Source organism: Talpa europaea (genome assembly GCF_964194135.1).
Source record: "Talpa europaea genome assembly, chromosome: 9".
Taxonomy (NCBI): Eukaryota; Metazoa; Chordata; class Mammalia; order Eulipotyphla; family Talpidae; genus Talpa; species Talpa europaea.
Window position 1 is genome coordinate 93509692 of NC_140076.1, and position 25701 is coordinate 93535392.

At 44.6% G+C, this 25701-nt stretch overlaps 1 protein-coding gene across 1 annotated transcript; it reads right to left on the reverse strand.

Moving 5' to 3' along the window:
* Positions 1-20023: 20023 nt before the first annotated feature.
* On the reverse strand, positions 20024-25130 carry BARHL2 (BarH like homeobox 2; the record flags this gene model as incomplete). The annotated part of the gene is made up of 3 exons (XM_084241802.1): positions 20024-20336; positions 22128-22353; positions 24491-25130. 3 exons carry the CDS (start codon positions 25128-25130, stop codon positions 20024-20026), a joined length of 1179 nt encoding a protein of 392 aa, XP_084097928.1.
* Between the last annotated feature and the right edge of the window lie 571 nt (positions 25131-25701).

A 25701-nucleotide genomic window follows, 5' to 3' on the forward strand; every position in this document is an offset into this window, starting at 1 on the left:
TTGAATTTTTGCTAAATACTTTATATGTCTAACTTGGTAAAAAGTGTTTTGCTCTAAAAGAAAAAGAAGAAGAAAAAGAAAAAAGGCAGGGGGACGGGGCGGGGGAGGGAGGGAGTAAAACACCACGCTTTGCTAATAAATAGTTCTCAGAAATATCAGCTCCCAATTTACTACTTGTACACAATGGGCCAGTTGGAACTTGTATGGTGATCCAATTTGCCACAGCTCTTGTTTTTAGTCTTTGTGGCGCTGCTGTGCGAGCGCAGTGGGGGCCGCTCCTGCGCTTCCCCTGAGTCAATCAGTGGGCTTTTGTTTCCTGCTGGTCAAAAATATCAGGTGGCTTTGAGAGTCTAATTATAAATGAAAAATTAAATTCAATACAGAAATGTAGCCACAAGCATCCCTCTCCTCACCCTTCCGTGCCCTCCCACCCCAGGCATGTGATGGAGTATCAAGTTATTCCTTCGAATTCCAAAAAGATAGCAAGAAAAAAGGCATAGGCCTGAGAAGCAAGCAGGAGAATAATTGAATCTTGCTTACACAGCTTTCTCCTTTTGGGTGGAGTTCTGTTCTAATTTCCATGAACGTTCTGGAAATTAGCAAATGGCAAGGCGTTACCTCTTAGAATTGTAAGGCCGCATTGATCTCAACATTGCTTCATAAAATTTTCTGGCTGGATTTTCCATCAGAAATTGAATAAACAGAGAATTGGAAAAAAATATGTTATTGCTAACAGCCCCAATTTATCTGATGATCCAAATATGTCCTTTTCTAATGCATTTGAAAGAGTTCTTACTGGTTGTTAAAGTATATTCTTATCTCCTCTGAATTTACTCTAGACAGTTTGGGGAACATAAAGTTGAAAATGCATGTAACTGCAAAAGCAGATAAAGATTCCTCACTTCACATTCTAAGTCACAGAATAGAATTGCAGTCCACCAAATACAGAAATGGTACGGCCTTAATTTTCCAGACAAGTGTTCTCTTTTAATCCACTTGTGTTTTCTTTTTTAATGCATCTTATTGGTCAGTGATCAACTGAGTTTATAATAGGGGAGAAGAAATTCTACCATGTCAAGATATACATCCTTATCAACTTTTGTCTTAAGATACTCCCCTCAAAATGAAATATTAAAGTTAAAGACAATAGAGGCAAGCTTTCTCATGGTGCTCAAATACTCCAAAATTAGTATCATCAACATTGTTTTTCAATCTCATGGAAAGTATTCTAGTGGATCTACAAATACCATTGAAGTGTTCTCTTCCACATGAGGAACTATCAAGAGATGCTATAAAACTTAAGTGAAATATCTCCAGAGATTCTTTAATCAGACAACACACTTGCCTCTATGAGTTCATAAGTATTTAAAAAAAAATTGTATTTATTATAACAGGCTGTATGTACTAGAAATTCCTCCAAAATTCTTAGGAAACCAATTCTCTAAGCCTGTTGTAAGGATGATAAAGACCCAATAACGGGCCTCCCCAGTGGCGCAGCGGTTGAGCGCTGGGTTGCGAAGCTGCCCGTGACCTCTGCGGCGCCAGTTCGATCCCCGGCTGCTCCCCGGCCACCAGAGAAGGGTCCCACATGGCGCGCAGACCTCTCCTGCCGCCCGCTGCTCCCCTCAGCAGTGTACTTCGGTCCTTCTGCCTGCTCTGCTCCCCACTCTGGCTCTGGTGAATTCTTTCACCCTCCCGTGCGTCTGACTGTACCCAGTGCTTGTATAAACAAAACAAACAAACAAATAAATAAAACATGCCTCTATTAAAAAAAAAAAAACAATAACAAGGTCATAGCTAAACTCATCCAAGGGCACTGGAAACTCAGTAATTAGAAGCTTCAAAGAATCTAAATACTCCTTTGAAAGTGGAGTAGATACACGTTGATTTTTTAATGGTTCACACCAGAAACTTATATAATATTACAGTGTAATGTTACTTCCATAAAAAATAAATAATAAAAATAAATAAACAAAAGAGAAACAATGTACACTGAGGAATATGTTACTATTCATTTGAATCTTGTTTTAAATGATTATATATTACATTACTAAGGAATAGGCTATGTTTAAACATGGCACTAGAACAGCAAAGAGCAGTTGCTTAACATTCTTTGACTTTTTCACATTTATGTGAATTTTGCTATTAGTTTATCTTAATACCCAAGACACACTGTACATATACATAACACTACCACATCAGAGTTACTGATAAGGATCATTCTTTATAAACGAACACAATGTAAAATCCTAACAATTAAAATAACACTCAGATACGGTGAAAGCTAAATAAAGATCACTTTTTCAATATACTTCAAACTATAACAATTAAAGACATACTAAAGATTGTTTATGTATTGATACATATATTTGAAATTGGCTTAAATAGGTAGAAATAACTTTTTCTCATTCTTTCTCTTAGCAACATAAACAAAAATCTCTTTAACTGATAGTAAGGGAAGGGTAAACATTTTTTGCAAATGCATTTTAGGTTTTCTGATCTTCCTGACACACCCAGAACCTTCTGGAGAAGAAACTGCACATGCTATTTAAAGTTCCATCACACATCTTATATTATAAATTCTAAAAGACTTAATGGACAATGCATTAGAAAGAAAACAGGCAAATTACAGAATAATTTAACGTTGCAAAGAAACAGAGCAACTTGCAGGACATTAAACACTCTATTTTGACATGGAATGCCTGAAGCTAAAGCAATTAAAGCTGCAAAATATTGCCGGCTGACATGATGTGTACGTAAATTTGTCATTCATTGGCAAAGGTTTGTACCAATCACTGAGAATGTTCACAGTACAACAATTTATGTACCATAAAATGCTTTTAGTGAAGTTCTCCGAAAGAGTAGTTTTATATCATTTAAGTATTTGATCACTATACATTGCAAACTTTTGGCTTAATAAAATATACTTCTATAAAAGTTAACTTAAGATTTAAGATTACTGGGCCTCCCTGGTTGTGCAAGGGTTAAGATGCAACCTATGAAGCAATCCACAGCCACTGCAGCATGAGTTCCATTCCCAGCCTGCCAGGGAGCAACCCACATGGCACCACAGGCCTCCTGACTCATCCGCAGCTCCCCTCAGCAGTGTACTTCAGTAGATCTGCCTGTTCTGTTCCTCACTCTGTCTCTGGTAAATCCTCTCACCCCCCACACCTCTGGCCTGTATCCCAGCTCTTGTATGCATAAATAAATAAATCTTTAAAAAAAAAAAAGATTGAAGATTATTTGCTGATATACTACCTACATCTGTTTTTATTTCTGGAAGGGAAAATATTATTTTTAGCACAACTGGAAAAAAACACAATATAATTGACATTGTATTCGATTTGGTTATGTTTTTCCCCAGACCCCCCAAAAGAAGACCATCTACCTTTGAGTATAATACTAAACTCTACCCTCAAGAATAGTCTAACAGGACCTACTGAATTCTCACCAGTGATCTGATTTATCTCAGCTTATAAATATTTGAATTCTTCCACAGAAGGTAGAAGGGGAAAAAACACAGTGATCCCCCAAATAGGCTGTTACTATGGAAGAGAAAAGGAATGAAAGTCGCAAGATATTAGGGCAGTTCAGAAAAGTCAGCCCATCCTCTATTGCCAAAGCATAAATACTTGCTTTGCCAGGCCTCCCAGGTCATTTGGCACTGAGGAGTATTGCGGGACAGAACTCTAACAAATGATACCAGAAAGCAAGACACATTTTAATATCCATCAATCAAATCTCTTCAATTATCCTTTTAAATTAGATGAATCGGGCCTCCCCGGTGGCGCAGCAGTTGAGCGCTGGGCTGCAAAGCTGCCTGCAGCCTCTGCAGCGCCGGTTCGATGCCCGGCCACAGGGCGAGGGTCCCACATGGCACGCAGACCTCTCCTGCCGCCCGCTGCTCCCCTCAGCAGTGCACTTCGGTCCTTCTGCCTGCTCTGCTCCTCGCTCTGGCTCTGGTGAATTCTCTCACCCTCCTGTGCTTCTGACTGTACCCAGTGCTTGTATAAATAAATAAATCTTAAATAAATAAATAAATCTTAAATAAATTAGATGAATCAACAATAAACTTGAGGCCAAAAGAGCATTTTTATAAATACCAAAAATGACTTGAATAAATAGTCAAAATGGTTGCTGAATACAAACTTTTATATTTCTTAGACATTTCACCAAGAAGTTTTAGTAAATCTTCCCAAAATCTATGAATGGGAGGAACAACATTCTATTTTGTTTTTGTATTTTGTTTTTAGAAAAGAGCTGGCTCAAAAAATTTCACAGCTCAAGTTTCCCCGACTAAAACCTTATATTTTAGTCTTTCTTGACTGCTATAGGAAATAATAGAGGGTTAATCTCCAGCCTTATGTTTTGGAGAAAGTCACCACAAACCCTGGGCTCCATTTGGTAAATAAGACACTATTCAGGAACCCATGACCTGACAAACATCAAGCATTAAATATTATTACCATAAACATGGTGTTGCTAACCAAAACCAGTCATCCTTTAAACTAGTCTAAATTAAATGAGCTAGACATTTAAATGTATACAGATACTAAATATGAAAAAAAAATCTTATTTTGGATTTTAATGATCTTTCAACCATCTGTGTAACTTGCACAGTAAGAATATTAGCTTGTGGGAGCCCAATAAACTTACTGAGCATCTGGATAGGCACTGTGAAAATTTTTTAAATGTATATTATGTGTCCTCAAAAGGCTCATTGTCTAAGGAGAACAATAGGTAAGTAATCAAATACCACACACAGAAAAATGTCAAAAATACTAAGTAGAACTATAATGGATAAAAGAAGAGCACAGAAGAGGTAGGAAAGAGGGAAAATGAAAGAAAACAGAAGAAAGGTATTGACATACAGAATGGAAAGTGGTAGAATGATTCCAAAAACTGACTTAAGTTCCACTTCCTTATACACATGCAGAAATCTGTCTAGTCACACTCCTACTGCCCATAATTAATTTCACAATGCTCACAGAGGTATCTAGGATGTACTTGCAAATAAATGTTTTCAGATCTATTTCATTCCTAGAATTACAGCTAAGAAAGGGATAGTCTTGAAGTTTACATGCCAGAGAGACAATTTCTAAGTTGAAAAGGTGATTACACATTTCAGTGTTTCACAAACAATAAGTATGAATCATAGCAATACTACACAGTGTGAATAGAATTCAGTACCCAAAGAAAAGAACTAAACTAATTCTAAAATTATCTCCACCTTTGGACAATAATAACCATTGGTCTTTTTTTAATCTAGAAGCTTAAAAAATATTTTAATGTTCTTTCTCCTAAGCCGTAATACAGCAAAAGGAAGTTGAAATGTGGTCTTCTTTGTTATAAACATCTTGTATCTATGAAGTACAATATTATTCCCACTTGTACCATAAAAAGTATGATCCACTTGAGCCTTGCTCTCTTGTGAATTATGAATCATTGTAGCACTCTGGGGAGAGCTATTGTGTCTCTGAGGTTCTTACTTTGTTTGTTCAATTTTTTCCTCAAATATCTTGGTACTTAAAGTATCTAGGAAATTTGAAGTTCCCCACATGAAATATCTTAATATATTCTCTCCACATACTCTGCACAAAACTTGTAGTTTAAGGGAACCAGATTATCACCAAATAAAATTATGTGAGTTCTGTTTTGTCCCTTGTAAGGAAAGGCTACTTATTATAACTTATTTCTTTTAGTAAGTAGCTAAAATACCCAATTAATAGGGTTGAACCATCAGCCAGAATTTGTTTTTAAAATAATGAAAATGTGTTGTCATTACATTTTATTCCCTCATGTGTTGTTTTCCTTTTGTGATGTGATTCATTATAACTTATTGTAGCTGTTCTGTTTTCTAATTTCTCATATTCTCACATATTTTCCAACAAAATAAACAATATCTGACAAGATTTTACAGATTTTCCTCCAGTGGCACACTTTTGCTCTCCAAGCACCTTAAAACATGAGTGTGGTAAAATATAGAAGGAACATGGATGTGACCTTTCTTACATGAAAAAACATCAGTAAGCATCCGTTTTCTCTCTTCTCTGTGCATTTGGCAATACAGAATAGTAATTTTGAACCCAAACATCATGCCAAATATTTCTAGTAAAAAATAGTTGCTAAACATACCTTAATTTTGAAAGTCACTGTTTTCATTAACAGTATCTTCCAGCAGCCTTGTTTCAGTAGTACGACTTCAACCATGAAATTTCACTGCTTCTGTTTACTCTTTGAATTGTGCCTATTAAATTGCCAACTCAATTTATTTTCCCAGTTGTCATTACCCTGTTAAGAATTTGCTAATAAGTTAAAGATTTCTCCATTCCTTTTCTTAGCTCATGTAGCTGTGTGAATTTACTTACCAATACAATTTAAAATATAGAATCCAAAGGAAAACAGAATTGATTCCTGATATCAGCATTCTCTCTTATTCCTATTTAAAAGATTCATTTTTAGAAAAAAATTGGGAGAAGAATATTCCATGCATTTCTATGTTTGTTTTGCATTTTCAATAAAAACAACAAAGTCCGGTGAGTCACTTAACTACTATGAAAAAAGGATGAGTTATATCTAAAAGAATGCAGGGAGTACAATTAATTCAAGAATAAATTAATGTCACGTAACTATCAATAGTACAATTTTAACACTTACTAGTCTTCTCATTGAAATCTATGAGATGTCAGCAAAAGACCAACTGAAAATGAAAATTGAGTTTAAACAATTTGTCCCCTATCACCACCGTAGCCTATCATGGTAACAATGGGGGCAAAATAAACTATAGTGGAAGACAATGGATACCTTGATGGTGGGTGAGGCGTGGTAACACATCTGAGAGGTGGAATCCTATAATTCTGAATCATATATAGTGTTATAAATTGATGTTAACTTTAATTTTACATATATATGTATTTTACATATATATATATATATATATGATCTGGGGTATAGGCCAGAGGTGCGGGGGTGAGAGGATTCACAGGAGAGAGAGTGAGGAACAGAACAGGCAGATCTACTGAAATACACTGCTGAGGGGAGCAGCAGGCAAGACAGGAGAGGTCTGCTGTGCCAAGTGGGTCAGCTCCCAGGCCAGAGATCAAACTCAGGCCATAGTTTAGCTGAGTCTTAACCCTTAGGCCACCAGGGAGGACCTAACATTAATTTTAAAAATTATATATATAGTATTTAAATTATATATTTATATATAGGTATATATAAACATACACACACACATTAATTTTTCCCCTATGATTCTTAAGTAAATGTGCCAAGTACTTGAGACATAATGAAAGATCAGACATATTTCCTCCATCAAGGAATAGGCATCAACTGGCATCTACCATTTGCATATGCTGTTTTTAATTAATCAATGGCTTAAACTTCAATTATATAAACTTATTTCAGTCCCTACTTTACACCAGGCATTAAGCTAGAAGCTAAGCTATAGGGGACAAAAAGAATCCTATAACATATATTGAGGATAATGTTGGATGTTAATTCAGTAGTTCTGATCAGGAAATATGAACAAATTAGTGTTCTTGACAACAATCCAGAATTTAGAAGCCAGTACTTAGAAAGAGATGTAATGACACTTTCTTTAATAAGTGGATTTTTAGTGTTTCTTTTCATTATTTCCTGGCCAGTTTATAAGGAATATTCCTCATCTTGCTAAAGAAAACTACCATCAAGCATTTTCAAACATAAAGACCAATGTCTCTCATCCTTGAATGAGATTAGAGAGGAAACCTCAAGGGTAAAGCTATCAGCTTAAAAATTAGTTGAGATAAATGTTTATGTGCATACCGTGTGCTCATGGTAAGCTGAAAGATTTTCTTAATGAGGAAGCATTCAAAATTTTACAACACTGGTGTTAAGTTGTAAGGGATCCTTTAAATGTTGTCTCAGCTAACTGCAGCAGATGCAACTCAGCCAAAAAATTTTTAGAATCTGATTTTCATAATGTAATGTATCATACTCTCACCTAAATAAAAGATAAAGGATTCTCTTATACAGATTCATTATCATATAACTATCCAAGGGTTCATCTTAGCAGACTATAAGCCAGTCACAGCACGTTACTCTAAGAAATTTCAAATAAAATAGTCACCAATTGTTCTTGCCAATAGCTGAGTTTTCTACAGATAGAGCGATACTATGTAAGCCAGAGGAGTGTAGCTTTCCTATAGCTGACATCACAAGCATGGAGATAAGATACCTCACAAATTCAAGTTCTTCAAAAATCTGCTGTCTGTACAGTGTGCCATACTACATGTATTCTTAGAACAATCTTGAGAAAATTCAACATTCTGTCCACTGTTAGACTAAATTTGCTCTAAGAGGTTCCTAGTCAAAGAAAACATTTAAAGAAACGAAATGAAATGAAATGGAAAAAAAAAAAGTGTAGCTTTTATTTCCTGATTTTATCTAAATAAATATGTCATTCCACCTTTTGAGTGATGACCAAGTACAAAGTCATGGAATTTTCTGCTACAGAGCAATTTGAGCCAAAGAAAAGTAAGGGGAAAAGAGCAATTAATTTGGTACTGTACACGGGGGAGGGGGGTGCCGGAAAGGTGGCCGCCCCCTCGCCCATCACACACCGCACGTTCGTGGGGTGCCTGGCGCTAAACCATTCGTAGACGACCTGCTTCCAGGTCCGGGTTTCGTACGTAGCAGAGCAGCTCCCTCGCTGCGATCTATTATTGAAAGTCAGCCCTCGACACAAGGGTTTGTATATATGTTTAATATTTAAAAACTAAAAATAAAAAATAAAAATAAAAATTTGGTACTGAAAGTCAAAATGAAACATTAGTTTTATAGGCAAATTGCCATAAATTTGTTTTCAAGGGCCAATTTGTGTTTTTTTTTTTTTTAAGAGCATCAGTTGTTTCTCAATATATTATAAACACAGAGCAAGGATTTTTATTATTATATCAGGTTCTATCAATATAAAAATATGTAAATAAATTTAAATAAAACTTTCTTTTAAACTGTAAGTTTCAATTTAAGGGAATGTATGAAAGAGATATTTGTGTCTTTTTTAAACACTTAGTTAAATCAAGCATATCAAACCAATGTTTTAAAAATGATTACCGGGCCTCCCCGGTGGCGCAACGGTTGAGCGCTGGGTTGCGAAGCTGCCCGCAGCCTCTGCGGCGCCGGTTCGATCCCCGGCTGCTCCTGGCCACTGGGCGAGGGTCCCACATGGCGCGCAGACCCCTCCTGTCGCCTGCTGCTCCCCTCAGCAGTGTAGTTCCGTCAGTCTGCCTGCTCTGCTCCCCGCTTTGGCTCTGGTGAATTCTCTCACCCTCCCGCACTTCTGACTGTACCCAGTGCTTGTATAAATAAATAAAGAAATCTAAAAAAAAAAAAAAAAAAAGCTAAGAGCGCTGGTCATCCCAGGCAGTAAGATAACTGTGTGACTTCAGGCAAATTCTTTTAAATAAATAAATAAATAAATAAATAAATAAATAAATAAATAAATAAATAAATATGATTACCAACCTTGCAGGCCATATAATAAACCCCATTCTATAGTGAACAACATCTCTGTTCTCCAAAATCTGCTTTTTTAATACATATTTCTCAGTGTTTCTAACATAAGTATCTGGAGCAAGAAGACTGACTATAGAGGGAGAGGGGTTTTTGTTTTGTTTTGTTTGTTTTGTTTTGAACACCATAACATGATTTCTCTTTGACTTGTAAAGCCTAAGATATTATCTTTTGGTGATGCCAATATTGGGAAATAAAGAAATATTTACATTATGGATTCTATCACAGAAGGAAAGACATGTAACAGAAGAATGATGATTTGACTTTCCCCATAAATCAAACTATGCTAGTGTGCCTCATGATGGGTTTTTATTATGCTGTGTTCCATAAAGCATTTCTAGTCACCATAGTGATAAACTGATATCGCCACATTACCCATATAACTCCAAACACAGTTTTCCAAAGAGAATTCCATGCAGAAAACAGCCCCAAAGCACGACAGCATTTTTAAACATTTTAAAGTACCATGAAGTTTTCTTGGACAGTGAAATCTTTTATAAGCATCAGGGCCTTGTATAGATATTTATACAGGATAATAAGGGTAAGCACAGATAATGCATTTGAGCACAAATTTCTCTATATAAAGAGATGCTTCTGTTTGCATATGGATAGTCATGAAAATTAGGGGAAAAAGTCAAAACTAAATAAATATTTAATATGTCAGCACCTGTCATATAGTGTGTGTGTGTGTGTGCATTACTGCTATTGACTAGCAGTAGTACTGCTACTCTAACCAACTTCATTAAAGAATAAAAGAAAAGTAATAAGTCATTTCACACTCTGTCTGACCATTATACAATAATAGCAAGATTTCGTGCAAGGGTACAACATTATGCCCATCTGCAATCACAGTCTCTTTGCAAAAATCTCAATTCACACTTCACATGCAGCTAACCTTGTTACCATCCCTTCCTAAATCCATCAGTGTTGCAGCTGCACGTCTTCACAGCCCAACATCTTAAAATTCATCACTTTGGCACCTTAGCATCACTATAGGTCAAGATAAAGAATCCAACCAAGAATAATTAAAGGGCACCCAGATGTTTAGTTTACTTATCTCAAGCCTTTCCTTTAACATATTTGAATTGCCTGTGTGTACTGTTTCTTTCATATTTGTAAGATATGTGCAATGTGATTATTTTAAGGGTATGAGACCTGGAACAATACATTTCAGACTTTTTTTTTTACAAGTATAGTTCTTTGTAGTTGAAATTTGAACAAGAGGCGTGATAATGAGTAGGTTGAGGGAAGGAAAGGTGTTATCTCATTAAGGTAATTACTAAGACATCCCCACCATTATATCGGTTTGAAAATGTGGCAATTAAAGCGCCCTACATGGGCTTCTGGAGACAAGAGAACAAGACAGTTCTCTTGGAACTTCTATGTTACGGTTAATGTGTGTCATGTAAATGAAAGGGTAGACTATTGCTATTTAATTCTTTTTCTCAACACCCCCACCCCCACCCTCAAATATCTCTGTGGGTTATTGTGGGGTTTTTTTCTATAACCTGAATTTAGTTCTGATGAAAGGTGCCAGATTGACAGTCCTAGAAGCTAAAGTCCTCTACCTACCCACAAAATACCTGGAGCACAGGAAGGTAGAGCAAGAGAGAAAAGCAATATGCTACCAACCTAAATAAGAAGAGCCCTCATCTTCCTTACTCTTTGGTCAGGCAAGACTTCTCTGATGAGCAGCCTGCCAAATTCACACCCAAAGTCAAGGAAACATAACATGCTCATGAAAATATTCTAAGTGATGTTCTTAGCTTATTACTTCACAGCACAGCTCTCAGAGGCTGAACTGATACTGTTCACTTATAGCCATTACTTTTGGTCAGTCACTCATTGCCCCTCTTGAACGGGTCAGCTTGCTATTTCGTCACTTCCTATGCCCTAATCAAGATAAGTGATAACGAAATAATAAAATTATGTACAGAATTCATTCTCAAAAATCTTGCTTTCGTGCTCACAGAAGCATTATTTATCTCAAATTAAAAATGTCCAATGATGAGAGAATAGTAGACACCATGTAGATATGAGAAAATAATTATACATCAAATATTATTCTTGTAAAGAGCTTAAAATAATACAGAGAAGTACTTGCACTACATGGGAGAGCCATAAACTATTTCCCAGATGAAATATGATCATAACTATATAAAAATTTACAGTAAAAACCTAGAAATAATAATTAAATATTAGTAATGGTTTTCTCTGCATGGTAGAAGATAGATTTTTTTCTCTCTACTCTTTAGTATTTCACAAATTTTCTACAGTAAGCATTTAATACTTTTCTAATAGGAAAATATTTTAATAATTGTTATCAAGAGTCTGTTTCTTTTGTAGTAGGATTTGACTACATGAATTTAACTCCACTAAAATTAAAAGTCAAGAATGACTCAAAAATGCTCTTATCATGTTATGTCTTTGCTTAACTTTTCTCCATCTTTACAGAAAAAAATTGGGAGAGGGGACCAGGATTAAAAAAAAAACTAAGCATATATGTTGTAGAAAGAACTGAAGATTAGAAAAATGCATTAACTAGAGGACCTTTGACATATTCCTTCCAATCCTGGGTTTGAATCAAGGTCAGTTTACTTAAAATCTGAGTACGTATTAATGTGAATCTGGAAAATATCCTTTTGCCTAATTTCTGGACAGAACTAAGTAATAGTCTTGTTCTTCTAAAGGACCAGATGACTTGTGGGAGGAAAAGAAAAGTCTAGAAATCATTTTGCTAGATAGAGAGGCTCCTTTCTGAAATACAACCAACGTGTGCAGCACTGCTTTGATAAGCAGTGTATTGGATAGTTGTTTTTTAAATCCTGTTCCAAAATATTAATTAACAGTAAGATCCAACACATTTACACGCTAAGTTCATTTTTTCACCATAGAGTTCCCTCCAGGGGGATACTTGGTCCATCACCTTTGTGCCCATAAATACATCCCAGACATACAAGATAACACAATAAAAATCTGAAGGATAAAAGCAAGTTGAGAATGGAAAGCAGAACAGGCTCTATGGACCTAGGCCTGCCCACAATCTTCCTCCTTTGAGTCACTCACTTGATGTTTCTCACCAGATTCCTGGCTATCGTATCTATTATATACAGTCGCTAAAATAAGAGCAGTCGTTATTGCTTCACTAAATGAGGTGGAAAGGTCTTAATGTTTATATAAATTCTAATCGAATTTTACTCTAATAAATATCTTTGTGGGAGGACGTTGGGCATGTGAAAATAATTGTGCCTTCTGCAGAGATAATTAGGCCACAAGATAACTCAGTGGCATGTGCGGAGCTGCGTAATGTCATCCCTTAGTCACCACCAGCAGCAAAGAGTTTTAACCCAAAATGATAGCAAGAGAGGGGTAGATGAAAGGGGTAACAAAAGTTTGGGCCTCTTTCTGTAACCAGGCAGGCCTGGGAAAACTCCTCTGGATACTGAAGGAAAAGCAGGGGGAAGCAGGGGGCAGCCCAAAACTGCACTGTCACTTCCTATTCTGACCTTAAATAAGGCATAGCTGGGGCAGACCTGGCCCTGGGCTGCCACGGGCTTGAATGGGTGCAGCTGTTTCCAGGAGAAAGGTGTGGGCTCTTGGTGATTTATTCTGTTGGGGGATCCCAAAATATGAATTGCCAGAAATCCCTGAAGCTGTCCAGAAAGGAAGAAAGACAAAACGAAGCACCCCTATATCTGTCCTCACCCATTTGTGCTTTATGTCATTTTCTGGACCAATCTATGGGTACATGGCAATGACAAACTGTGACGATTATGTGTTTGTTCACATATGAGTATGTTGAATGTAATGCCATAGTGTGTTCACTCAAAGCTTGTGGGGAAGAAGCTGTCCCTTTAAAATCTAATGGGAAAATAATTGGTAAGCTTCCTTTAATGGAACAGCTTGTGGAATAAGGGGAGATGAATAATAATTTGATATTTTAAAGTGAGTGGACTCTAATACACCCTTTTCCTATGGGCAACATTGTCTCTGTCAATATCTGGACTGGAACTTTGTTGCCCACAGTTTTGCAGCTGCCCAGTCTCAGGAGATAATAGTTGGTGCTGGAGGAAGTTTCGCAGCCAGCTCCTGCCTGGCATAGCCAAACATTATCAGCATTTCCATAAGTAATGACATGTCCGTTTTCTGAAATTAGAGATAGTAAGAAATTGTGGTTTCTCAAACTTGAATTAGCTCATGGGAAAATCCTTTCATAGGCGCGCACTCAACTGAAAGCCTGCCTCCTGAGAGAGAGAGACCTACTGTCCTTCCTTCAGCTGAAGGCAAGACGCACGTCTGGAAACTCGGCCTTGTGCCCCCGCAGGAGGAACTGAGTAGCACCGACTTCCAAGTCCTTTCCCTGACACCGGATTGGTTTTAGCATGTAGACATTGTTTCCGCTCTAATTTTGTAGTATGGGAGTGCAGGAACAATGCACTCTCCACACTGAATTCCTCCCTTCGGAAGCGGCGGTATAAATACACAGTGCTTTAGAGAAAACTTTGCCTCGGGTTTCACGTAAGGATGGAGACGCTGCGACTCCTCTTCCTCCACCCGCAAGAGGCCTTGGGGAAAACCCCATCTGCCCAATGTTACCTAACCCTACAAAAGCGGGTAATCCGTGCTGGTAAAAGTCTCTGTCAGCTCCTGAATATTCCATTTAGCAATTCTATGCCTCCAGCTTCAGAGGGGAAATGAAGTGTAGGGCCGAAGAGGAAACTGGGGGGCGGGGGGTGCTAAAGCACAGAGAAGAATTGGCTTCCGAGCACGAGGGCAAATCCCGAGGAGGGAGTCTTTTGCAGCCGGGAGGCCTTTTGCAGGGGAGGGGCTGATGAAGTGGCCTGCAGACATGAGCTCCAACCTGGGCAGCGATTATTTTTTATTATCTTCAGAGGGGAAGGACCGGGCTTGCTCGTCCCTCCCGAGCCCGCCAAGTGTAAGAGAAGGGCCCTTGCTCAGTAACGCTCGTGGAAGCATTCGGATCCCTGGCCCTGGTACCCCGGACCCCTGTGTGGACGCGCGCCCCCCCTGCGGGAGCACACTTGGTCACTCCATCACCCGGCGCCAGCTCGCGCCCGCGGGCCTGTCCCGGGGGCCGCCGCAGCAAGGAGGCCCGAGCGGGGTGCGCGCCCCGGCAACCCGCGGAACCCGGCGCGGAACCCGCGCGCCGCGGCTGGGCCCGGGAAACGAGGAGCAGCCGCCAGCTCCAACGTGCGCGCGAATCGGTCCAAGCGGGAGGGAGCGCCGCGGCCAGGGCCTTGTCCCTGGAAGAAACGAGCCAGGCGCGATGGGGAGGTAGGAGCGGGAACCCATCAGCTCCACGGAGTGACAAAGCCCTTTTATCGTAAATCAAGCCCATCTCGCGCCCGCGAAGGTGCTCGTCTTTCCGGGCAGCTCCCCTGGGGGCGGCCAGAGAGGAGCGGGAGCTGGTGGAGCCCCAATCCGCGGGCGAGGCACCGGGGGAGAGAGCTGCAGTGGAGACCGGGTTTTGACTCAATCCGACCTGCAGGGCGGACGCCTGCCGAGCGCTCCTCCGGGGCTGGCGCAGCCCGGGCGGCGGTTCGCGGAGCGCAGGCGGGAGCGCAGGCGGAGGGCGCAGACCGTGTCCCCCGGAGCCGCTCCACGGGCCGCCTCGCCGCGCCCGCTGCGCTGGGGTGTCCAAGAAGCCGACCTAAGGCCCTGCTCCTCCCCCGCCGGCTTCCGCTGAGAACTTATTAAATAGGGACGGTTTAGAGTTGAGCTGTCACTGAGCACTACTTACCCTGGGATCTTTTGGTTTTGAATTACTTTATTGATTTGAAGATTTTGTTCTTTGGAATGTGACCCTGTTTGGACTTAGAGCTAATCAGGAAACGCTGCCAGGGAGGGCGCTTTGTAATCACCTCGCGGACCTCCCCCGCGGGCGCGCCCCCCGTGGTCTCCGAGGCTCGCGGGGCGCCCGCCTGCGCCTCGCCGCGCCCGGGGAGCTGTCTGTGGTGCTAGGAGAGGGAGCCCAGGAGGGGTGGGAGCAGGCCCGGAGGAGGGAAACGGAATTCGACGTCCGCGAAGACGGTCCACCCAGCAACGTTCGGACCAAGTGTTCAAATTTCAACCAGGAGGAGGGGAGGGGGGTTGTGCCTTCTGGAGTGATCTCACCGTCTTGAGACAGGTGAGCTGGTTTTCCAAGGCAAGAGATCAGTGATAACTCTCTTTCTCTGAACGCACATACCCCCAATCCTATACACCTACCCCTACTCAGCTGTCGGGGTGTTCAGTCCACTAGCCCAGGGAAAGAGACGTAGGCTGGGGCCAGCCAAGAAGGTGGACAAAGACCTAGTGGGAGACACAGGGAGCCCAGAAGCACTGCTCCAGTGTCCAGGAGGTAAACGCTGGTGAAGCCCCTACCGACCTCTCTGCCCACACCTTTCTAGCCAACTGCCAAGGCACAGGGCAAGCCAGCTTTCCCTCACCAGGGATTCAGAGTTATTAGGAAATGCCAATTCCCTTGGAGGCTGGGGCCTGCCCTACACGCTGCCCACCAGTGATGATAAGTCAGTCACTTTTTCCAAACACGTTGACTTCCAGCAGCCTCTGAATTTTTAGAAAACCAAGCAATCCTCTTCAGTATATTTTTGTAACCACGTGGCTTAACAGGAACTAAAGTTTCCTTAGCCCTAGGGAGAGCTTTTCCAAATATTTTTAGAAAGTTAAAAATATAACAAAACAAACTAGTCGCAAGCAGCCTGTTTCAAGATGGGAGGTGGGATCCGCAGACTCCTGGGGAGGGGCTGTCTAGGCAGGAGTCAGATGGCAGGAAGGGTGGGGGGGGGGAGGAGGAAAATCTTGGTTTGAGGGTAAGTGATTTTATTTGCAACAGAGGAAACCAGCTGTCTAATTTGCCATCTTGTGGGCTTTCATTTCAAGGGGTGGAGCAAAAATAAATTGATACAAGGTGGTAGGTATATTTGCTGGAGGCTCACAGGCAAGCAGCAATCATTACTTTGCAACTCATTGAAAACTGCTGGCTTGGGCTGGAACAGCTGACTGCTAGCCTGGGAGTTAACTTCTCACTTCACACTCAGTAGAGAGCGCTGGGTTTGCGGGGTCCTGGAGTTGATCTTGGGGTGAACAAAATACAGGGGCCTTTTTGGGTGTTTAAACATGTCCCTGAAACTGGTTCAGTTCCTGCTTCTGTAGCAAGCAAAAACTGCAGCTGGAAGTTCCTGGGTTGCCAGTCCCCACTTCATCAAAGGAACAACAATTCGAATGAATCTAACCTATGGAGTTGCCCTTCAGATACCAGCTGAAGGTGGGAAAAGGAAAGGAGCTCAGCTGTCAAGGATGGTCATCCTGTGGGTTTTCATAACTAACTCCAGATCTCTCATGAGAAAAGACATTTTTACTGTTTTCTTGTCCCTTGCTTTCCTGAACAACAGGGGTTGCATTCATGCCTCACCTCCTAGCCAGCCGGTAACTTTGTTGGACAGGCACAGGGTAGGAGAACCCATTCTGAGGGGAAAACGCTGGATTTGTTTTTAACTTTTAAACAGCAACTTGGGGGGTGTTTGACTGGAAGAGCACCTACCTGCAGGGGTGCCCTTTTCAGTGCTGTTGCAGGAAGAAAGGAAAGAAAAGGTGATCCAGCCTTCAACTTTCTTCCTAGGACAACACTCTCCTCCCCCAGACATCCAATTTGCCAGCTTCTATGCGGTAGGAAGCAACTAAAACAGATTTAGAAGGGGAATTGACACTTTTCAGCTGTGCATTTTAGGGAGTGAAAGAAAACCTGTCATTGAAGAAAAAGACATTTGGGTGGAGACAGAGTAGTTGCTAGCAGCAGTGGAGTAAGTTAATTAAGAAACCTTGGTCCCTGTAGATGCAGTGCTTTCGCTGCTCTGTCCACCTACAGAGTCCACGTTTGTCCTTGAGAGTGAAGGTGCAGCAGGCGGGCCCCCTCAGCGGAGTAGAAAGCTAGCAGATGGGAGCTATGGCCTTGTTTGTATTTCTAAGTTTGTGTGTGTTTTCCAACTAGGTCTAAGGTCATTCTTGGCAGGGAACTTGGGATGTGTGAATTCCCCTGATGTCCAAAGTCCCGACTGTATCCAAAGCTCGCCAGCCCAGCTATAGCAGACAGACGCTATAGCATCCCCAAGCCTTGAAAAGTACCTTTCTAGGTTCAGGCAAACCATTTTTGAACTATTTAAACTTAATTGTAAAACCCAAAGCCGATAAGATGGAACAAGAGCCTGCTGAGTATCCACGCACTGGCATCCCCACCAAATAGTTTCCAGACCATCCCAACTGAGTTTGTCCCACAAAGAAATAAGAAGGGTCGGTCCAAACCCTGCTGTTAGAATCACGACCAAGACCATTTTTAAAGCAAATTGATGAGCTGGAGAGAAATCTGCAAACCACTCTCTAATTAGTCAAGGTCCAATAAAGGCACCCCAGGCAATTTCCTCCTGGATTTCACCTCTTTTCCCCCTTCTTCCTTTCCGCCCCACCCCGACACAAAAACTCCTGCAGGACACCATACCTGTAAAAATGCTTTTAGCTCTACTGAGCCTCCAACATCAGAGAAAGTTGGAAAACCAACTGGATGTCTTTCAGTTGCGTGCCTTACCCCTTGACGCTGTACTAGGAAAGGCGTGAGAATGGAGACATAAGGGGGACGCAACCCGTGGGGCATCTGACGCTGGCTCCTCAGAAAGGAGTAAGTGGGAGCAGTCCCAGCACTGTATCCCTTAATCACTTGTTCCGTCACAAAATCCAGAATGCTGAACTTAATGGGGAGCCAGTCTGGATAGAGTGCGAACACAGAGTATTGACATACATACATGCTGTATACACAGACCCCCACTCCTCAAGCAGGCCTAAGTGGGCCTCTTCCAGCCTCCCCACAGGGTCTTTCATTTTGGGGTCCCAATGGACCCAAGCATGCTAATGAAAAGCTTGGCACGCGCCTGTCTCATCCAGAGCTGCATTTCCACTCCAGGCTTCCCAGCACTGCGAACTCACTAGGACCAGAAGCAAGGTGCGGGGCTAGGGGCTAGATGCCCGCAGGGGTATGAGAACGCAAGGATCAAAGCCTCGACGAGGGTTTGTTAGCGGTGCCTCTCCGAGTCCCGGGAGAGTCCTAATTGCGCGCCCTGCAGCCTCCCGCTCGCAGGCTGTCCCGCCGTGCGGGCGCCCAGCCGCGGGCTGCGGAACAGCTGCGAGGCCGGAGGAGCGTCAGCCAGCCCGACAGCTCGCCAGCCCGCCCGCCCGCCCGCCCGCCAGCCACCCAGCCCCAGCCGGCCTGGACTCTGCAGCCCCGAGCTCTGACCCCCGAAGCCCGGGTGGAGGCCGAGGAGGAGGAGGAGGAGGGGCGGCAGGCAGACCCGGTTGAGCGGGGGCTGCCCGGCAGGCGGGGACGGCCAGGGAAGCGGGCCTCCCACCTAGCCAGCGCCGCGGCCCGCGCGAGCACAGACTGTCGCCCCGCAGCCGCGGGCTGCTCCGCCATCAGCTACTCAAAAAGAAGAAATTGACACCTATCAAATAACGGCTCGGAAGGGGCCAGCATGGAAAAAACGGAGCTGTTTTTGTACAAGTCGACCCAACGTCTTTACAGATTTTGTAAATTCCTGATATTCCGGGAGGGATTTTTTTTCCAAGCCAATTCGCGCATTTCCTTATAGTACATTTTGCTTTAGTAAAATCAGCTCCTTTGGATTTCATCACTTGTTAAAAAAAGATAAACTTTATTTTTGTAATTTTCAATCACAAAAAAATCTATATTTTTGTCTAAGCATTTATTTTACTGAATCAAAAAGACATGAAAAGAAAAATGTTTTACTAACGTATATAAGTGACTCTTTTTTTGGACGACATATAATAAATATGATATATCACTTATCACTCAGTCTTTCAAATGTACATTTTTTTTTTTCATATTATGGAGCATGCCACTTTTCCAAAAGAAAAAAGGTCATGAGAAATCAGTGCAAAGTTCTCAGTTACCCTCCTCTTTTCTCTGGGGCAGACGGAGTGTCCACGGCAACGCCCTCTGCCTCGGAATCCGGGTCTGTCCGTCCGTCTACACTTCTCTCTGCCTGTGCTGGTCGCTCTCCGCGCCTTCTTCCTGCCCTCCTCGCCCCTCCCCCCTCCCCTCTGCTTGTCCCTAAAGTCATTTTTAAAAAGAACTTGAGGTTCTGTTTTTGTTGCCGTTTTAAAACTTACTGCTCGCACTCTGTGTGGGTTCAGCGTTCCCGCCAGTCACACTGCGGAGGCGCTTCAGCCCCGTCTCCGGGGAGGGGAGATGCAGAACGCAGGGCCGGCCCCGCCTGCCCCGCCCCGCCCCGGCCCGGCCCGCGGCCGAGAGTCTTCCTCTCACTTTCCGCCCCGGTCGGCTCCGGGGTCGGCCGCGGGGCTCGGCGCCGGGAGAGGAGGGGCCGCCGTCCGAGCTGGGGAGGGGGTGGGGAGGGGCCGCCACGCCGCTGCTCTTTCTTCACCGGGGGTGCGGGGTTCCTGGGATGGGGTTGGATAAGGGGTTGAGGGCGGGCTGGCCCCCGGGCCCCAGGCCGTGGATGAGCACTCGGGGCACCAGGGGCCGCTGCAGCTGGGGGTGGGGCGCGGGAGGAGTCCGGTACATGCTGCTGTACATGGCTGCGGCTGCCGCCGCCGCGGTAGTGCTGTCCATGCTGCCCAGCAGGCTCGGGTGGTAGAAATAAGGCGACGGAAACATCCTCTGCAGCGCTGAGTAGTTCCCCGCCTCGGCCAGCAGCTCCAGGCCCACGGCCGTCTGCCGCTTCCACTTAGTCCTGGGGTGGGGGGAAAAAATCGAGGCGCGCACGCATCCCGCAGGTAGGGGCGCGGTCCCGGCCCCCGGGCCCCTTCCCTCGCCCTCTGCGTTCTCTTCCTCACGGGACAGGAGGGCTGAGAACTCTGAGAAGTTCTCCTGGCTGCCCCACCCCACTCTCTCACTCGCAAAAAGACCCAAATCCAAGTCAATTTCGTAAATTACATCGGCAAAGTCTGAGACACTTGCAAAAGGGACTTCTACTGGGCTTTGCTACCTTTTCCTGACCCCTCTGCTCTGCTGTTGCCCCTTTTATAGTTCAGCTACTTTCTGAAACTCCCGCCAGCCAACCTAGACCCCTCTTCCTATTAGCGATCTTCTCCCTCAATTAATTCCCCTCCTGGAGGGGCCCCCCAACAATCCCAAGTGTTGGCTCTCTGCCCCTCCCCCTTTGCCTCAGAACGAGTGAGAAGAAACCGTAAACAAAGGGACACTGACTCCTGGGTCTCCCACCAGCCGCTCTCAGTCCCCGGGGCTGCGGAGACACTTCTCTCTCATCAGCCTGACAGAGCCTTTCAGGAGGCAGGGGGCTGCTTAGGATGAGGAAGGCAACAAGGTCTCAAAACGGAATTCGTTTGAGGGAGGGCTCTCCCAAGGGGACAGTACCTCGGGGCCATTCCGGGAGGGAAAAAAAATGCATTTCAAGATATTTTCTCCTCTGGGAGAGAGGAACAATTAAAACCTGTGATCATCTTTTCTCCGATTCCTCCCTGCCCTACCCAACCCCCACTAGAAAACAGAGGCAAGCAGGCCTTTGCTCAAAAGCCCCACCATGGAAATCAGGACCGGTGGGCCGTTCATACCCAGCAGCTCCAGCCAAATTAATAAACATGTCGCCCATTTTAAATTGGCTACAAATGACACTAATGTTTTCCGACAGAATTAGGGTGGCTGAAACCATATGTAATGAGACAGAAAATTATGGTAAAGATGACAACTGGATGGGCATTTCCAAGCACACTTATGGACGATTAGGACACAGGCTAGAGAAGAGGAGGGGAAGGAAATCGAGAGAAGGGAGACAACTGCCAGGCTTGGCAACTCAGCATAACCTCAGGCTCAGAATGCCGGGGTTCATTTTATAGATCAGGGGTCTCAAGTGCTGCCAGCCCCTTTCCTAATTTCCTTTCGAGGGAAGCAGTGGTTCCTGCGGAGTCCTTCAGTGGACTCTGAAGTGGGCAACGGGGAACAGATCCTCCCCCCACCACCCCAGTCCTCACCCTTGGCGAGTTGCCAGATTCTCCTGCCTATGGCTGCTGACCCTGATTCTCTCCCACCGCCTCACAGGCCAAGGCATGGACATTTAAATGGAGGCCAATGGGGCAGCTCTTCAGAGCAAAATAGCCCGGGCTGTGTGGCCAGTTACAGACCTCCAGAAGCAGCCTGGGGCAGGCCCAAGAGGTACCACATAAGTTCCACTGGCCTCAGTGTCAGCTGCACATGTCTCAATTGAGAACGGCTTGATTGATTTGGGGGTGATATGGGGAGAATCTCAGACACTCGGGTTTGAGAGGGAAAGCAGCATCTGTTAAGATACTCAGAAGTAGAAAATTCTCTAAACTCCTGGTGCCCAGGGATCCCTCTCCCATGGGGGTGTGGCTAATCCCTGCTCCAGTCTGAAAGGGCCAGAGCACCTACTTCTTGCCCTCTGACTCAAGTCCCTAGAGTCTCCCAAGGCCAGGCGAGAGGGACACTGGTAGGGTAGTCTTGACCTGGATGACCAGATGCTGTGCAGCCTCACAGCTCCCCTTACCTGCGATTCTGGTACCAGGTCTTGACCTGGGTGTCAGTGAGGTTGAGCGCAGCTGCTAGGTCCATGCGGTCCTGCACACTCAGGTACTTCTGCCGCTCAAAGCTACGTTCCAGTTGATTGAGTTGGTGGTCAGAAAAAGCCGTCCTGGCTTTTCGGGGCTTTTTGGCTCTCACAGGGGGACTCTCCCGGCTGCTTGTGATCTCCCGGTCTCCTTCTTCCTTTGTTCCTGCGACAGAGACCCAGACATAGTCCTAAATTAACCTGGGATGGAGAAGGGTGGTGTGTCCTCTTGGCACACACTTTCACATTCCCAAGCCAGTCTTGGGTCTCGGGAGGGCTATATTCTGCCACCATCCTCACACACATTCTTGGACCATAGCCAGTATGGAGAAAGAAGAACAATATCCTCTTCCATTGGTTGGGGAGTCATGGGTGATATGGGAGCTCCTAAAAGGATTCTAAGGGCCTCCCTGGTGGCGCAAGGGGTTAAGCACCTCACTATGAAGCAATCCGCAGCCTCTGCAGCACAAGTTCGATCCCCAGCCGGCCAGGGAGCAACCCACATGGCACAGCAGACTCTCCTGACTCGCCTGCTGCTCCCCTCAGCAGTGTACTTCGGTCAATGTGCCTGTTCTGTTCCCCACTCTGTCTCTGGTGGATCCTCTCACACACCCCCGTCTCTGGCCAGTACCCCAGTTCTTGTATACATAAATAAATACATCTTTAAAAAAAAAAAAAAGGATTCTAAAAGGGTGTCTGATCTTCCCACCATTGGAATTTAAAAAGAAAAAGAAATTGCAATAAAGGTGCCTTAAAATAAAGGCGTCTTAAATTACTGTTTCCTTGACTAAGGGAAGTCCCTGCTCCTTTCCTTGATTGTTTTCACGATGACTTCATTTTTTTCTGATTTGGTAGTATTAAAAATTAGCTCTATCTGCCATTTATTTATTTATTTATTTTGCTAAGGGGTACCTTTTTCATTTCACTCTTCCTAATTACTGAAAATTATAGATACTTAATTTCCTTTTCCAGATGTACTTGGGAAACAGTAGAATCAAACTCTCCGCAGCTGCTTGCATCAGGTCTTTTAAACCTTCAGAAAGAATATGTCACCCAGACACTGAATTGAGCTCAAAATCACTGAGCCCATCCAGGTGACAGCCCAGAGATTTCCGGATTCTATTTGTCAACTTTGGTTTTTTACTGAAATGCTGGGAAATCGATATGTCAATCCCTCTCTGTTTGTACCCGTTTTTGCTGCGCTCCTTGATCTTCCCTGCAGGAAGAACAATAATCTCTCTAATTGACCCACTGGGGAGGTTGGTGCACAAAAAATCGCCAGACCAGACTGTACATCTGTTTTGGGCACTATTATGCTAATGCTATAATAGTAAAATGAGGTGCCAATATCCTACCTTCCAGTTAGCAGACACCCTTCCCAGAGACAACGAATATTAATAACAGTAGTAACAGCAATACCTTAGAACATACTGGTAAAGGCATAACTCTCTTGATGTGTTAAAAACTCCCTTTGCCATGCATAGGCCAGAATATTTATTTATGAAAATGTGTGAGGAGGAAATGCAGTGCAGGGCAATTTCAAATGCCATCTTCTGATTTTAAGATAAAAATATAAATTCAGTTCCATGACATTTTACCTTCATGAATGTTCTCTCCCAATTACTTGTAAGAGCCAAACATTTTACTAAAATTTAAACAGATACTCATTTGGGACCACGGGTAAGAGCGGTGTCTTAAAAAGCTGATTATAATTGTTTACTGTGCAAAGGTACCTATAATAATCATGATCTGATTTTTTTAAGTTGCTGTTAATCAACTCGGATTTTTTTCCTTCGTTAAATCCTATCATTGCTGTGATGGTAGTTAAAAATATGAGGGGGCGAAGTAATTCGCATTAAAGAATGAACACCACGTTGCGAGCACAGCCGTAGACACGACGCTAGCTAAGTCTGTTTCTTTCTCCCACATCCTCCATTCCCACTACCAAGGTCTCGGTTAGAAAAACCCAAGTCCTTCCTTTTCATCTACGAAAGCATTCCCCAGTAGGGCCTCTCTGCCGCTGTTCCTTCCTAATTAATTAAAATTAAGTAAAACAAAGAAAGGAGTTGCAGGGAAAGGAGTTGCAGGGCGGTGAAGATCGAGAGGTGGAAATTTAACAATAAGAACTTCGGACGAATCCCAAAAAGCACGCCCAGACCTCCCTCCAGCTTGCAGGTTTGGGCCCGTGGCGCAAGCTCCTGGAAGAACTCAGCCTCCAGGCTTTTCGGGGGACTGAAGGAGAAACAGGGAACCAAGTGCAGGAGAAGCCAGTCGGCCGAGAGGGCCTACGCGGCCAGACTCACCGTGGCATTTGATGTCGCTCTGGGAATCTTCCCGCTTGTCGAGTTTGGTCTTGCTGTCCTCCTGCTCGAGCTTTGGCCTGAAGCTCTCGTGTGCTGCGTTGCTCTCCTGCTTGGGGGTGTGGTGAGGAGAGGAGACGCTGGTGCTGTAGGGTGCACACGCCGCCAGAGGTTTGCTGTCGCCCAAGATGTCCTTAATTAAAAAAGAAGAGGTGGAAGTCCTGGGGGCCGAGGCGGCAGAGCCGAGCTGCTGGGCCGGGGGCTGCTGCTGCTGCTGCTGCTGTTGCTGCTGTTGCGGTGGCGGCGGCTGCTGTTGCGGCGAAGGCTGCAAACTTTGCGTGGGGGCCGCGACGGGCGGTGGCTGTTGGCCGTGGTGGAGATGGTGGTGGTGCTGGGACCCGTCTGCTACCAGGTGCGGCTCCGGGGGCTCCATAGTGACCGAGATGGGAGAAGAAGGCGCCGTTCCTACGGTATCAATCTCCGAACAGGGGGATGGAGTGGCCTGACTCCTAAAATCCGCGGTCCTGGGCTCGCCGAGCGGGCGGAAATCTCCATTCATCATGCCGGGGCTGCCCGAGCTGGCACTGGACAAAATCGTGTCTATTCCAAAACTCGACCCGCTGGCCCCTTCCATTGTTGTCATTTCTACATGAGGTCCACGCCGCCCCGCCGCCGCCGGCACCGAGCACGCGAAGCTAGCGGGCGTGAAACAAAATAAACACCGAGCGGTAGCGTCGCCGCTTTCAATTAAAAAACAAAACAAAACAAAACACAAAACAAAGTGGGGCTGGGAGGGATGGAGGCTAAGCGGGACGTGGCAGTCGGTGGGCACTTGCAACACAACTTTGCTCCCCTTTATGCAAAAAGTAGGAGCCGGGAGAAAGGAAGACCCGGGAGAAAGTTATTAAAAAAATTAAAATCGGAGGCGGCGCGCCGCGTGCGCTCCAGGCGCGGCCGCGCACGTGGGGGGCAGCGGCGGTGCTGGGGCCCCGGGCCGGGGCGCCGGCGGCAGGAGGTGACCCCGACACCGCCGCTGCCGCCTGGGTGTGCCCCCAGCCCGGCGCCAGGCGGCAGCGGCGGCGCGGGCCGCGGCAGGTGCGGCGACGGCGAAGCCCCGGCGGCCGCGCGCCCTCGGACGTCCCCCGCGGCTCCCCGAGGTGGCCGCCGCCGCGCCTCGGCCGCCCCGGAGCCGAGTTCCCGAACTTTCTCGGAAA